Below are 12793 nucleotides of genomic sequence, written 5' to 3' on the forward strand. Positions count from 1 at the left end.
AATAAAGTATATACTACCAACATTAGTTGAGTACCATTATTGATTCTTATAATAAATCACTATAAACACTTGAAACATCAATAGATCTACTTTTAATGGTAGAGAAAGGTAAAAAAACTAAAACCATTTAAATATTTGAATAGACTATCCTTAATGTATCCATTACCAATATAAAGTTTCTAAAAATGGAGTAATCTATCGGTTTAGTCATTAAGATCTTAACCCTTAACGGTTGGGGGGGGGACATTAAATGCCCTCCCCCCCTCCATTTTTTTATCTCATTTTCTGTGTGTGAAAGATAAAGAGCCCAAACTGCATGACTTTTTAAGTATGGGTATGACACATAACTAGGAGTTAGAATTTTTTGAATATCTATCCTGGCGGGCACAGGATGCCAGCAAACCTGGCAGGGTCATCCAGGTAAAAAGCAAAAATATTTTTTTGACTTAAACAAACTATTTTATCCTATCAAAATATTTTTATATTAAATACAGGTTTTCAAGTCAATTTCAGGTTCCAGATATGATCCTGCAGATCCTGATCCTCCAGGTCTCCAGATATCTTTAAAAGGCTCCTGTGGCCGCAATTTTTGACTTAGAGACTTCAAATTTTAAACTTAAGCTTTTCTGACATGTCTACATAACGTATTAAAATTTCATAAAGATCCGTTGCGGTTAACCCGCCGACCGCCGACTGCGGCGGCTGGCTGCTGCCAAGTACAGCTGCGGCCGCGTAAATTTATATTTTTATTATTCTAATATAAGATTTTAATAAAAATAAACATTTTCTGTAAAAAAAATTTCTTGTAGCTTCAAAAATAAACAAAATACAGCCTTTTGAAATTTGTAAGTAAAAAAGGACCTAAAAACAAAGGTTGTTAAATAAAAGGGTGAAGAAAGCGAAAATTGACTTAGACTTACTTAAGGTTGGATATTCATTATCAAACAGGGGACTTGCACAAAAATTTTAGCTCTCTAGCTCTAATAGAAACTGAGATAAAAGGGGGGGGGGCGTTGAATGCCCCACCCTCCCGACCAATTAAGGAGCAGCTAGGGGCCCGACTGTTAAGGGTTAATAGACACACAAAAAAAAACTTTTTAAAATCTTAGCTTTTCTAATTAGATTCTGTTGTTACCATAACCTACCATTGAGCCGCACCTAAGGGTTAGCTCTTATCAACTTTAAACTTTGCAGGATGATTCCTGTTACAGTTAGGTAGGATTTATAAAGGATATGATCATCATCAAGAATGTCAATTTAATACATGCAGATTTTATGACCTTTTACCAAGTTATTCATCTGATTTTTGGAATATTGATTCATAATCTCCATAATCAAGTCCCAAAAATGTCCCATTATATACATCTGTATTTGATATTTTTCTGCTCATTTAATACAACTTTTTAGGCATAGAAAGTGATATTCTGCTAGCTTATTAAGTTCTGACCCTCTAGTAAAGTTTATATCCATATGAATAACCTTTATCTTTAGAGCTTTGCTTTTATGGATATTGTCATCCTAGTTATAATAGAAATAACAATTCAGCATTAGAGTACCAACACTAAATATAATAACCAACATCTATCAAATCATCTTGAGAGTCAATGATTGAAAATATCCATAAAACGTTTTAGAACATATAAAGCATTTTTTTAAGACTCAAGATTTAAGTTAAAATAGGTCTTTCAGACTTGTAACTGACAGACAAAGTAAATTAAAAGAAGCCTAGCTAAACAAAATTAAAATTATAGATAAAAAAACTTTAAAATCTAAATATTCTTATTTTGAAAATCATGAATCTTACAATAATCAATTTTTATACAAAAGAGTCACAGTATTTAATGATGAATATAAAGCATTGTAGGTAATCATTCTGTTCACCCAAAGCAGTTCTGTTCTGAAATAATTGTAATATTAATTAATCAAAATTAAATTGGAATCAATAGCAGATATAAGATTTAAACAGATGGACAGGAAAAATTCATAGATAGATAAAAGAAGCTAAAAATTAGAAAAGGTTTTTGTCTGTTCATTATAATTTTCAGATTAGATAATTTGAGGTATATATATATATATATATGTTTAGATAAATAAAAATATAAAGATATAAAGGTAAACATCTTCTGCCTTATAAATTTAAACAGTTATAGGTTTAGAATTAAGGATTATATAAGAGATATATTACTTATATAGTCCACAGATTATAAGATAACAAGTATGGCAACATGTATAAAAGCATAGCCCTAAAACGGTAGGACAAACAAACATAAATACTTGTAGAGTGTCAGAGTTGAATAAGCAGAATATAAATGTATAAGTCAAAACAAAACTATATATAGATTTATTTTTGTCTAAATAAACAAAAAGAACAAACTGTTAGAGACATACCAAGCCAAATTATAGAAAAGCCACACTTTTGAAAAGGTAATTACTAGATGTATATACAGATAAGAAAATAAATTGATATATAGATGTTCAGAGCTGGATCTGAATGGTGCGTTAAATCGGGGTGCGCTGAATTTCAGCCAATCACAACATGGCATTTGGTAAAATGCTGTGCTCTAATAGGTGTAAAGTTGGCTCACCCTGATTTGGCGCACCAATGAAATGATTTAAAGATCCAGCTCAGGTAAGTTAGTATATGAAAATTAATGGACTCCCTTCTTTTTAATTCATCTCATCTATACATTGAATGAAGGCACTAATATAGCTAACCCTTTTGTTCTTTGAAATTTTTATAAGTATTTATATCAATATTTTACCTTGTTATATTGTTGTTATTATTCTGACTTTACTCAATTTCACTTCCTTTCTTTGCTCCTAAAAAAAGGTTTTAACTTTTTAAATCTTTTTAAATGTATTTTTTTGCAATGAATTGTTAATCATAACATATGATGGCAGTGTTTTTTAAGGGGGGGAAAGAAAAAAACCCACAAAATCATCATATAAAATGATAAACTAAAATATCCCTAAACCATCCTAGGAATTTTCAACTCAATTAGTTTAGTGGTTATCAAAGGACCAATCAAAAACTTTATTACTTGTTTGTCTTTATGACCAAGACTCCCCCCACCCCCGTGTTCCTCATTTTTGCAATAAGGGTGGATAAAACCCTCATTACCTCTGTTCTGCATGCCTATTGAATAAACTAATGACTATTTTTTTCAATAAATTCATTATTTTCAGAACCCAGCCCCTAACAACCCTCCCCCACCCTTAATCTATTTCATTAAAAGTGACCAATAGAAAAAAATCATGAAAATCTGAATGAAAGGATAGCTATACTTATAATTATAAGCTTACCATTTTCTCTAAGTATATCTGCTATTTCTCTCTTACTTTTCATTGTTTCTTCAGTGTCCCAAAACAATTTTCTAAGGGCCTCATCCAGAGCTGTGTCCCCTATAATATTTATTGATTATCTAATAATACACTATATTAACCCTGTTAAAATTTTGCCATGTTAAATGATAATAGTCAAGTAGTCATAATATAATTACAATATTATTAATATTGTTAATATGTCAGCAATTTGACTTTTATATAGTTTATAAAGTTGGCATAAACTATATTTGAATTGTACACATAAACATAATGTTTCCAAGGTAAATAAACAAGCATCATAGCAAAGTATTACTGAGTAGAGAGATGGATAGAGATAGAAATAGAGAAAGAGAGAGATAGAGAGAAAGAGAGAGAGAGATAAAGTTGAAAGGAAAATTTACGTATTCATGCATAAGATTGATAAATAGATAGATAGAGAGATATACAGATAGATAAATAGATATTAAGATTGATAAACAGATATATATTTATATATATATGTATAATGTATGTATATAGATGCATACATATATATATATATAGATAGAACAAACTGTTACTAAAGAAATACAAATATAATATAATAATAATATATAACTAACCATAATTATCTTTATAGTTGACATCGGCTCCATGCTCTAGAAGTATTTTGACTACTCCTGTGTTTCCACCCAGTGCTGCCCTCATAAGACTTGTCTCACCTAGATATAAATATATTAGTTACATTGTTTATTATTTTGTTCAGAGTACAGTTATAGATATACAGAGAGAGGTATACAGATAAATGGATATAAAGATAAAGATAGATAGAATATACTAAATATACAATATATAAATAGTATAATAATATTATATTGTAACTAACCATTATGAGCTTTATGGTTGACATCAGCTCCATAGTCTAGAAGTAGACTGACTGTTTCTGTGTTTCCATTAATTGCTGCCCACATAAAACTTGTCCTTCCTAGATATAAATATATTAGTTACATTATATATTCTTTAGTTCAGAGTACAGTTATAGATATACAGAGAGAGGTATACAGAAATAGATAGATATATAGTTAAATGAATATATATGTATTTATATGGATAGAATATTCTAAAGATAAACTATATAGTAAAATAGTATTATGTAACTAACCAGAATTACTTTCATGGTTGACATCGGCTCCATGTTCTAGAAGTATTCTGACTACTTCTGTTTTTCCATACAGTGCTGCATACATAAGACTTGTCCATCCTAGATATAAATATATTATATACATTATATATTCTTTAGCTCAGAGTACAGTTATAGATATACAAAAATATGTATGTAGAGAGATAGATATAGATAGATTGAAAGATAGTAAGATAGATAGAGAGATAGTTAAATATATAGATAAAAAGATATATAGGCATCTACAGATAGATACTTAATCCAGACAAAATAAGAACTGGCATTGTAGGCCAACAAAATAATCTGATGTAGACAAGGTTTTTATGTGCATTCAGAACGAGCTATATTGATAGAGACCGTAAATGAGAAAATTTCTCATCAGATTATCAAACATTAACATCATATCATTCATATAATCTCAAAGATAGGGCAAAACTTTCTATTGTTTCCTTAAAAAACGGCTTTTTCCGCCGATTTTTATTATATCCAAGATTGGGGAAAAAATTTCCAGACTATATAAATGTGCAGTTAATTGTCTTTTTTTTCATTCTATAGCTAAAACTAAACTTTTTGACATAGTTCTCTATTTTTTCTAACAGTTAAGCTGACTATTAAAGTGATCACGAAGCAATTTAAAAAAATTTGATATATATTTGGAATTTCTTAATTATTTAAAATTATGACAAAAATTTTGCTAAATTTGATATAAAAAGTGCCTTAAAACTTCTATTTTTAAATTTGCTACAGTACCCAAAAAAATTAACTTACACAATTATGTGTAAAACAAACTTTTAGATTTGTTGGCATTTCTCTTAACACAGATGGAGTTAATAAAATTCATACTTAAAAAATAGAGATATTTCTGCTTTTCATACTGTTGTTATCAATTTTGCTTATTGGCAACTGAAAAAGTTGCAATTAAGGTTTAAAAATGTTTGACCAAATGACTAAAAAGACATTTCTCAGCTTTTTTTAGTGCACCTAACATAACAGGCAATCAGAACAAGTATAGAATAATGTATTATGGAAACACAACTATTATGGAAACACAACTCAAATGGCTTTAGACAGTATTAGTATTAGAGAGTATTAGTATTACAGATAAATTCAGTATAATTTTTGTTGTCAATGTTGTGTCAAAGTGCCTCAATAAAATGATCCTTATAGATGTTATTAAATCTTTTGATTGTGGAATTGTAAAAATATAAGCCCTTTCACCTCACAGCCCAATTGATTGCTTGTGGATTTAATGGGGCTCTAATGGTCTTCTTTGGTATTTATAATATCAATGAAAAACTTTTAAAAATATTTAGACTATACATATCATATTTTTACAATTCCACAATCAAAAGATTTAAATTTGATATCTATATTTTTACTTATAAAATGATACATCTACCACCAGTTTCTTCTTGTTCTAAGGATCATTTTATTGAGGTACTTTAACACAACATTGATAACAAAAATTTTACTGAATTTTACTGTGCATTACTAACACTACATCTCTCTAAAACCATTTCAGGGCCCCCTTAGTTGTGTTTCCATAATACATTATTCTACATTCGTTCTGATTGCCTGTTATATTAGTTGCACTAAAATAAGGTGAGAAATATCTTTTTAGTCATTTGGTCCAACATTTTTGAACCTTGTTTGCAACTTTTTCAGTTGACAAAAATTGATTTTATCAGTATTAAAAACAGAAATTTATCTCTTATTTTACAAGTATAAATCTTATTAACTTTATCTGTGTTAAACCTTACAGATTGGAGGGGGGGGGTCATATTGAGAGTTGTGACTTCATGACTTTTTAAGTTTAGTAATTATACATCGGCAAGAGTTGGTCTTATAAGGATATCTGGTCTGTGTCAGTCGTGGCATCCGGTCAAAGTTGGTTAGGTGGCACCAAAATTAGAAAAAAATCCAAATAAATCTTAATTTCTTCATTATGACTTTTGTGAATACTGGGATATCAATGAACATCTGAGAATAGTGGTGTTATGACCGTTTGACCGCTTCCTCACCGATTTTATGACCAATTTTTGTCCCGCTTTTACTATAAACTTACATCATGTATATAGTGGCTTCTATTACAGCTAGAGACCTAAAAACTTTTGTAGTACATCCTTGAGCAATAATAAACTTCCGTGAGTAGTAAGGTCATGACTGTTTGACCACTCCTTGACCTATTTTTGACCGATTTTCTATTTTCTACCTGTAATTTTGCTTTTTTTAAGCTGCCAGCTGCCGAATTTTAAAACAGCTTTAGACCAACAAAATTTTTTATGTAGTCTTTTATTGTGATCAGAAACAGATAAAAATATTAATTGGTGCTGCTAACCGCCGTTTTACTGCCGTAACCGCCGAAAATAGCAGTTTCCATTATTTGCCGTTTTTTGGCGATGGTCAGAAAAAGTAATTTTTTTGTTATAAAAAATAAAAGTTCGTCCTAAAATTTGGTGATCCCAGCTTTTAAATTGGCCGCTCTATGGCTGTTTTAATATTTAGCGGCTAAGGAGCGGTCTGACCGCTATGACAAGAAAAAGTAATTTTCTTTAAAAATACACATAAACCACCATAACTGTAACAGGAACCGAGATAGAGGGGGGGTCAATATGACCCTCCCCCCCCCCCCCCCAATCTATTAATGTGGGAATTGGAGCCCAAGCTGTAAGGCTTAAGAGAAATCTGTGCCAACAAATCTAAAAGTTTGTTTAACACATAATTGTGTAAGTTAATTTTTTTGGGTACTGTAGCAAATTTAAAAATAGAAGTTTTAAGGCACTTTTTATAACAAATTTAGCAAATTTGTTGTCATAATTCTAAATAACTAAGTAATTCCAAATATATATCAAATTTTTAAAACTTGCTTTGAGATCACTTTAAAAGCCTCTTATATACAGAACAAATTGTTAATAAATATGTCTAGAAATTTATGTGTTTTTGTATTATACTAATCAATCCCAAAGAGAGAGAGAGGGGGGGGGACAATGGGCTGTTTATTACACTAGTCCTATAATAACATTTTCTCATTTGTTGGCTTAACAACTTTGGGGACTTTAGTAATTTGATTGGTTGGATCATTAAGTTGAGTGTCTAAACGTTTTAAACACTAATTTTAATCTACTGAAGTATAATCATACATATCATGGTTGGGGATGTACATTAGGGCGGGTTCATATTGGAATTAGACAAAGAGGGGATATGCAACAGATAAAATTAACCTTTAAAACATTTCTGACCGAAAAAGAATTTTAAAAGATTGAGTTTTAGAACGAGACCACTAAAAAATATATTTGATTACTTATTAATATGCAAAGACGACATTCAAAAATTTTTTTGAATCAGAACTATAGCTTCATGGTACTCCCAGGAAAGGCCTTGAAGAGCTGAATCAGGAACTTTTGTCCGTTTCAAAATATCTTGTTCCTAGCCTTAGAAATCACTAAAAAAAACACATTTTTTAAAGGTTTATTGAGAATTGTCCAATTTGTAGAGGTTTTTTTAGATTTTCTCAGGCTAGAAACGAGATTTTTTGAAACGGTCCAAAGTTCCTGATTCTACTCCTCAATACCTTTCCTGGGAGCACCATGAAGCCATAGTTCTGATTCAATAAATTTTTGACTCCCATTTACAAATAGCTATACAATTGAATGTCTGGTCGTCAGTGGTTTTAAGACTTAGGATAAATTTTAAATCTTCCAGAGGTGTATTATACTCATACAAATCAGTTGCAGATCCCCGCTTTGGCCTCAGAAAAAAAATGTCCAAAATCGACCCACCCTAATGTACATCAATTTATCGGTCATTGTCTTATCCCTTTAGATGAATCCAATGATTAAAGCCCACCAAAATGATTTTTCTCTTCAATATTGACTCCAGCATCCAATAACTTGATAACTTCATCAGTAGATCCTGTTTTTACTGTTTTTTCTAATAAATCTAAACAAAATGATTTTTGATTAACATCTTACCTTATTGTAATAGGAATCAATATTCCAAAAGTCAAATAAATATCATAATTATATTATATCACATAAAAATTTATTGCTTCTAGTAAATCTGAACAAAATGATTTTTAATTGACTTTATACCTTGTTGTAATAGGAATCAGTTTTCCAAAAAAAACAAATTAATAGAATAATTATATCACATAAAAATTTATTATTTCTAATAAATCTAAACAAAATGATTTGTAATTTAAAGAAATAAACAAGGATGACAACATCAATAAAAACAAAGCTCTGTAAAGGTAGGACAAACCAACATTAACACTGTAGAGTGTCAAAACAGAATAAGCAGAATATAGATGCATAAGTCTAAACAAAATTGTTAGTAAATTTGTTGCAAAACTACTTGATACAGCTTAAGACATTATAGAGATGCTTTGCTTATAATATTGTACCTTGTTGTAATAGGAATCAGTATTCCAAAAATCAGATATTCATAAGATATGAAAATTTAGTGTCAAATATGTTAAATATCGTCATGTTTTAAATGAACATAAGTACATTCTGTTAACGATTTTAAAGTTTCTACTCTTTCCAAATCGTACCTAACTAATACAGGAATCACTATGCCAAGTTTGAAATTGATAGGACAATTCTAACCTGACTAAATTTAAGAAAAAAGCTTACTGTTATCTAACCGGACTATCCTTAATTATACATACATTGTACATTGTATAGTAGTAGAAAACTGGTTATATATACCAACAACAAAATTAATTTGAAAAAAAATCACGAAACCTGTGTTTTCAGCTGTTGTTAACAAATCAATGTGTTTTAAATGGACGTAATGGCATTCTGGTAACGATAATAGAGTTGCTATGCTTTTAAAATCATACCTAACTACTACAGGAATCACTATGCAAAGTTTGAGATAAATTTTAATATACCTTAATTAACAAAAAAAAAATTGGTTCTGGATGGATGGACAGACTGACGGACCGACTCTAATTATAGAAAAGCTTTGCTTTTAAAAAGAGGCCTTGTACATTTGAATAAAATTCATAATTGTCTATTCATTTGACTTTTGAGTTGGTTAATTCTACGTCGATTGGAAATAATGTTATAAGCTTAAAGAGCATTGTAAGTAGGTAGGGAGAGGACATTGCCTTAATTGAAAAAAAACATTCAGTTCTGGACGGATGGACAGACTGACAGACCGACCCTCTTATAGAAAAGCTTGGCTTTTAAAAATAAATTTCTTATAGACATTTCTATTTACAGCTTTGGTTGTATAAAATTGCTTACTCGGATCCACATTATTATATCTGCTACCATTTTCTAATCCGTTATCATCTTCTTCAATGTCTAAACAAAAGATGTAACCAAAGTTTATCAGAATTTTTTATTCTGTCAATTATGGTTGGGCAGGATACTTTTTGGCCAGATACCGGATATCCTGCGTATTCCCTATGCCGGATATCCGGCATCCTGCTGGATATCTAGCCAACAACGGATGTCCGGCAAATTACCAGATATCCTGCCAGATAACCGGATATCCGACATTCAAAATCTGGTATCTGGATAGTTTCAGTATCCGGTATCTGGCCGGATATCCGGCCCAACCCTTCTGGCATTTTTCCCTGCACATATTTTTATCTTTAAATATATTTCCAGTATGGCTTATAATATCTGTTGGATTAGAAATCTTGTATAGTATTGTATTACAGACAATTTTCTATGAACATCAAAATAAAAAAAAACCATAAATAAATACCAGTTTTTTATAGACCAGGCCTTTGGCCCCTCAGGGCTAACAAAATTATTTTCAATCTTCAATTTTTTTTTCATTTCAATACCTAAGGAAAGCTGTTTATAATACGGTGCAATGAAGAACTATTTTAGGATGATTTAGGTAAGGATTTGGGAGGAGGGGGAGGGGTGATAGTGAGATTCTTAAGTACAGACAAAGATCCTGTTACCTTTTTATACAGATTACATTTTGGGCTTATTTAAATGGGGTGTTTTGTTTTTAGGTAAGGTTTTATTAGAGGCAGGACAGCCAGGAGGGTTAGTTTTTAGATTTGAGCCCTGCAGGGTCAAGCCATCCACATGGGTTAGGCAAAAAAGAAAACAATTCATTTTATAAATAGGGGTTTGGGTAAGAATAATTCGAGAGAAACCACAATAAAACAGGGATCTAAAGGGATAAGACAATAGCAGATAAATTGATTTACATTGCCAATGATTATACACAAAATTATACCCGTCTGTTGAATACAATTAGTAGTGGAAACGTTTGGACACTCAACTAAATAAACCAAAAAATCAAAATTCAATAAGTTCCAAAGGTTGTTAAGTCAACAAATAAGAAAATGTTATTATAAGACTTTTGGGACTAGTATTAAAAACAGCGCAATTCCCAACCCCCTGACAATAAAATCTCACCTATAAATTTGGATAAGCATCCTCCAACATATAAGCCTTCTCCAACATATAGCATCAAACAAACCTTAAATATTTTCTTTTTAATTTTATCGTATTCATTCGAAACTGATTAATATCCAGTGGATTAGAGCTGGTTCTCATCCATACAAAAAAACTATGTCTATCATTGTATTATATCCAGTTTTCTAAGAATATAAAAATCTACAATAATATGATTAAAATCAGTTATTTAGCCCATGCCTTCGGCATCTTGGAGTTAAAAAAACTGGTTTTAATCTTTTAATTGTACATGTTATATCCGCAGAAAGCTGTTTATAATACAATGTGCAAAATAACTATTATATACTTTTTTGGCTAACTAACATATACAGAGTTATAGCCAAATACAGAATAAATTAACGGGTCCATTTTATATATATAAAGGGTATTTAAAGAGAAATTGATTTTTGAAAAATTATGAATGCAAAAATTACTAATTTAAATTTTAAATGTCCACAACAACATAACATAACGTTATTCAACCATCTAAAATGTCTGAAGTGCGAAGATTTATTCTGATAAAGTATGACCCTAAAACCACTGGGCTCTTTTTTGTGAAGTAAAACATGATTTTTTGCAAAAATGAAATTAGATTAAAGAGATTACTTCCCACCTCAGATGTCCATTAAAAACACAGGAACGGCAAAAATCATCAAAATTGATACATAAACAGTCTTTCCAAAATTTTTTATGTGCTAAATTAAAGACAAAGTTATTGAAAATCCATTTCTCTTAAAAGACTTTTTATATTTAATCCTTTATACTAATTTTAGATTAAATTTCCTCCCCCCTCCCCCCCCCAAAAAATGTAATTATATTTTTTTGGGGGGGAGGGAAATTTTCTAGGGGAGATTTCTTTTCGGAGGGTAGTTGTACCCTCCGATAAAATGGCTATAAACCTTCTTGGGACCTATGATAAGCAACACTGTAAAGGAGAATCCTATATGTTCAGCAGTACTGGGATTCTTTGGTACAAACAGACAGACAAAAAAACATCCTTTTACAATATAATTAGGATATATATAGATAGATAGATAGAAAGATAGAAAGATAGATAGATAGATAGATAGATAGATAGATAGATAGATAGATAGATAGATAGATAGATAGATAGATAGATAGATAGATAGATAGATAGATAGATAGATAGATAGATAGATAGATAGATAGAAAGATAGATAGATAGATAGATAGATAGATAGATAGACCCATGCAAAATATTTTTTTACTGGTACAAACACTGCAAAGTTTTAAAATCTGCCAAAAAAAAAACTTTTTTTAAAGCTTTTGTACCATCTCAATTTTAAAGATTTAACAAAATTTCAATTCTAGTGTGTCGATATAAACCTGAAATTTACCAAAATTATAACATATGAAGGTATAGCAAGTAATAAGAAAACGTTATTATAAAACTTTGAGGACTAGTGTAATAAACAGCCTATAGTCCTCCCTCTTTCTCTGGATGTAACTATAGTAATACTTACAAAGCTAAATGTGTTCATGATGACAAACGCCACAAAACTGATTTTAGGTCCGAGTACTTGAATCCTAGTAATTTCTCTCTATTTCGTTTTTCTGGTAATTCACCAGGTTAAAAATAGAAAGTGACTACTGGTATATGGTCCTACTTGACCTAGTACTGAAGAATTTGGGTGGTGGTGCGTGCGCGTGTGTGTACTTGTGAGCGCGCGCACGTGTGTGTGTTTGAAATTGTATGAATAGTTTTGAGGACACTAAAAAAACCAGGGATCAAAGGGATAAGACAATGGCTGATAAATTAATGTACATTCTCAAAGATGATAAACAAAATTATCCCTTCTGAAGATTATAATTAGTGGTTGAAACGTTTGAACACTTAACTTAATGAAGCAATTAATCA

At 30.5% G+C, this 12793-nt stretch overlaps 1 protein-coding gene across 1 annotated transcript; it reads right to left on the reverse strand.

Annotated features, from left to right (window-relative positions):
* Positions 1–1761: 1761 nt before the first annotated feature.
* Positions 1762–12515, reverse strand: LOC145307704 (uncharacterized). Its single transcript, XM_080150215.1, has 10 exons — positions 12399–12515; positions 10876–10939; positions 9736–9795; positions 8330–8422; positions 4466–4564; positions 4190–4288; positions 3927–4025; positions 3304–3402; positions 2763–2820; positions 1762–1897 (listed from the first exon to the last, which is right to left on the reverse strand). The coding sequence occupies exons 1-9, from the start codon at positions 12414–12416 to the stop codon at positions 2792–2794; spliced, it is 660 nt and encodes a 219-aa protein (XP_080006341.1). The 5' UTR covers positions 12417–12515; the 3' UTR covers positions 1762–1897; positions 2763–2791.
* Between the last annotated feature and the right edge of the window lie 278 nt (positions 12516–12793).

This window comes from Acartia tonsa, chromosome 15, assembly GCF_053477335.1.
Source record: "Acartia tonsa isolate MP-2025a chromosome 15, ASM5347733v1, whole genome shotgun sequence".
Lineage (NCBI taxonomy): Eukaryota > Metazoa > Arthropoda > Copepoda > Calanoida > Acartiidae > Acartia > Acartia tonsa.